At 31.9% G+C, this 2,860-nt stretch overlaps 1 protein-coding gene across 1 annotated transcript in view; it reads left to right on the top strand.

The window, feature by feature from the left end:
• Positions 1-2,860, top strand: part of LOC107694999 (neuronal acetylcholine receptor subunit alpha-7) — a 29,279-nt gene that overhangs the window by 22,566 nt on the left and 3,853 nt on the right. Inside the window, exon 8 of the mRNA XM_016494750.1 lies at positions 952-1,038. Coding sequence (XP_016350236.1) covers positions 952-1,038 — 87 coding nt within the window. The remainder of the gene's footprint in view (positions 1-951; positions 1,039-2,860) is intronic.

Here is a 2,860-nt window from a genome sequence, read left to right as displayed (position 1 = left end):
GTGTGTGTGTGTGTGTGTGTGTGTGTGTGTGTGTGTGTGGGCAGCTTCCCTCGACTTTCTGTTTCACATTATAACATTTAAAAATCATTGGCTCCATGCAGAATTAAATACTAGTGCACTGCATACTCCACAGTCTACACTCTATAATGCGAACTACTGTAAATAATAAATAATTACTACTGTAAATAATTCACTAAAATGAATCAGACTTCCTTTATGTGAGAGAGAAAACAGGTCAATCGACTTAAACGCTACAATGAAAACTGGAAAAGTATACATGCCGAATAACGTGGTAATGCTACTAAAACACTGATCCAGAAGTGTTTTGAGGTGGAAAAGCGTGTGCATGTGTGTGTGTGTGTGTTTGGATGCAGTCCAGTAGTTTGAGAGATTGGCACGCTTTAAGAGACGCTCTGGAATCAATAAACACCAAGACAGAAACACACAGACTCCAGATATTTCATCCAGTCTGAAATCACAGCTCAAACATTCAACATGACAAACAGCCGGAAACACGCGGCCTTCTTAATGAGTTTGATGGGATCGCTGTATTGATCTGTGGGCTTCATTAAGACCCAGCGTGAGTTTGGAAAGGCCGGATTTTTCCAGACTCTCCATCACGGATATTATTTAATATGACTGATGTCACAGAAGTGAGTTATTCGAGTGAGACGCTTCGTCTCTGATTTATCATTCACAGACAGAATCCAGCCATAGCTCAAGCGATCTCGTTTCCTCAGCAGAAAACTGTTATGATCCATGCTGATGTTTGTCTCTGGATTATTTTGAAGCAATAGCCTACTGTAATTTTACTATGGTAAAGAAGCGTTGTTTAGGCACAATGTGAAGTGTAATATTCATATATAATTGATTTTGCAGTCCCATACAGTGGCATGAAGCGCAGCTCATCCGATCAGATTGTAATGTGTTTTTGCTGTTGTGTCCTGACAGGAATCACTGTGTTGCTGTCTCTCACCGTCTTCATGCTGCTGGTGGCCGAGATCATGCCCGCCACCTCTGATTCAGTGCCTCTGATTGGTAAGTGCAGCTGTCAATCACAGCGTGGGGGCGGGACTGATGTGTGGGCTTAAACAGATGGGAATGAGTGACACAGATGGAGAGAAATGACGGCGGCTGCTTTAGAGACCCTGAAAACCGAGATGCAGCAAACTGCATTCATCACATTCATGGCTATGTATCATCCAGAAATGGGCCGCTTAGAAACGAGCGCGATCGCTCACTCTGAACGCTCCCGATGGAGTCTCATCCTGATGCCTGAGTGTGTTATTTGTCTGTTCCCAAACGGACCATTACAGAGGAAACCCCATCGGATAATGTCAGAGGAAAGAGCTTTTTCATACTGAGAGCTTCTATTTAATAACTTGGTTATGGTTGACGTTCACAAAAGGAGATATTTAGCTGAATGTTCATGCTGTTAACTGATTGATAAACTATCGAACATAAAATTAGCAATACATAAAAAAATGCATTGATTTTAAATACATTGTTATTTACTGACAGCTTTATTTATGCTAAATCTGCAATGATGGTACCGATTTTTCAGTATTTTTGCTATATTTATTTTTTATTTAAAATTCCAGTTTTATTTATTTGTTTGTATTTATTTAAAATTAACACTACATAAAAAGTGCCTAATTTTAAATACATTAAATGCTGGTTACTCTTATTTAGTGACAGCTTCATTTATTCTACATCTGCAACAGGGTCACTAATTTCTCTGTATTTTTATTGTATTTATTTTACTTTACAGTCCAATTTAAATACATTTTATTTCATTTTAATTACATTTTATTACATTTAATTTTTTTATTGCTATATAAAATAATGACATCAAACAAATGAAGGGTTTAAACTATTCAGCTAAATGCATAAATGTAAATGATAACAGCAAAAATTGCAAACTAAATAAAGTAAATAGTAAATCAAATTAAACAGGATTTATTTAATGTATATTTAATCATTTTTAATTACATTTTATTTCATTTCATTTTGTGTTTATTTAATGTTTATTGTTATAAAATAATGAAATCAAACTAATTAAACAGGAATTTAAACTATATTCAGTCTTGAATTTTGATATTTGATTTATGAATTTTCACTTTTGACGAAAGTGTCTGAAATATGTTAATATAAATGTAAATGATACCAGCAAAAATTGCAAACTAAATAAATAGTAAATAGAAATATAATGTTATTCAATTAATTTTTTTTTATAATTTTGTATTATTTTTAAATGTAATTTTATTTAATTTCGATTTTTTTATTTCGATTTTTGCTATAAAATAATGAAATCAAACAAATAAAATGGGGTTTTAAAGTGTATTCAGAGCAGTCTCAAGTTTGATATTTGATATGAATTTTCCTCATTTGCAAGTCACTTTTGATAAAAGCATCTGCTAAATGCATAAATGTAAACATCAACAGGGCTGAAAAAATTGCAAACTAAAGGTAAATATTAGTGCTGTCAAATGATTAATCGCGATTAATCGCATCCAAAATTAAAGTTTTTGTGTACATAATATATGAGTGTGTGCTGTGTATATATATCACATACAGTATATATTTCAGAAAAATGTTATGTTTATATATTAAATATATTTATTTATAATATAAATTATAAGAATATAAATATAGACATGTAAATATTTTCAAAATATATACTGTATTTATATACTGTTACATAATAAATATACACAGAACACAAACATATGCAAACAAAAACTTTTATTTTGGATGCGATTTATCGCGAGTAATCGTTTGACAGCACTAGTAAATAGTAAATATTATTTTTTTTTTTTATATTAAATGTGTATTTTTATATATAAAATTTAAAATCATA

The sequence above is a fragment of the Sinocyclocheilus anshuiensis genome, unplaced genomic scaffold (assembly GCF_001515605.1).
Source record: "Sinocyclocheilus anshuiensis isolate Anshui unplaced genomic scaffold, SAMN03320099.WGS_v1.1 scaffold923, whole genome shotgun sequence".
NCBI lineage: Eukaryota > Metazoa > Chordata > Actinopteri > Cypriniformes > Cyprinidae > Sinocyclocheilus > Sinocyclocheilus anshuiensis.
Note: the sequence above shows the minus strand (reverse complement) of the source record. Positions and strands in the feature narration are given on the sequence as shown.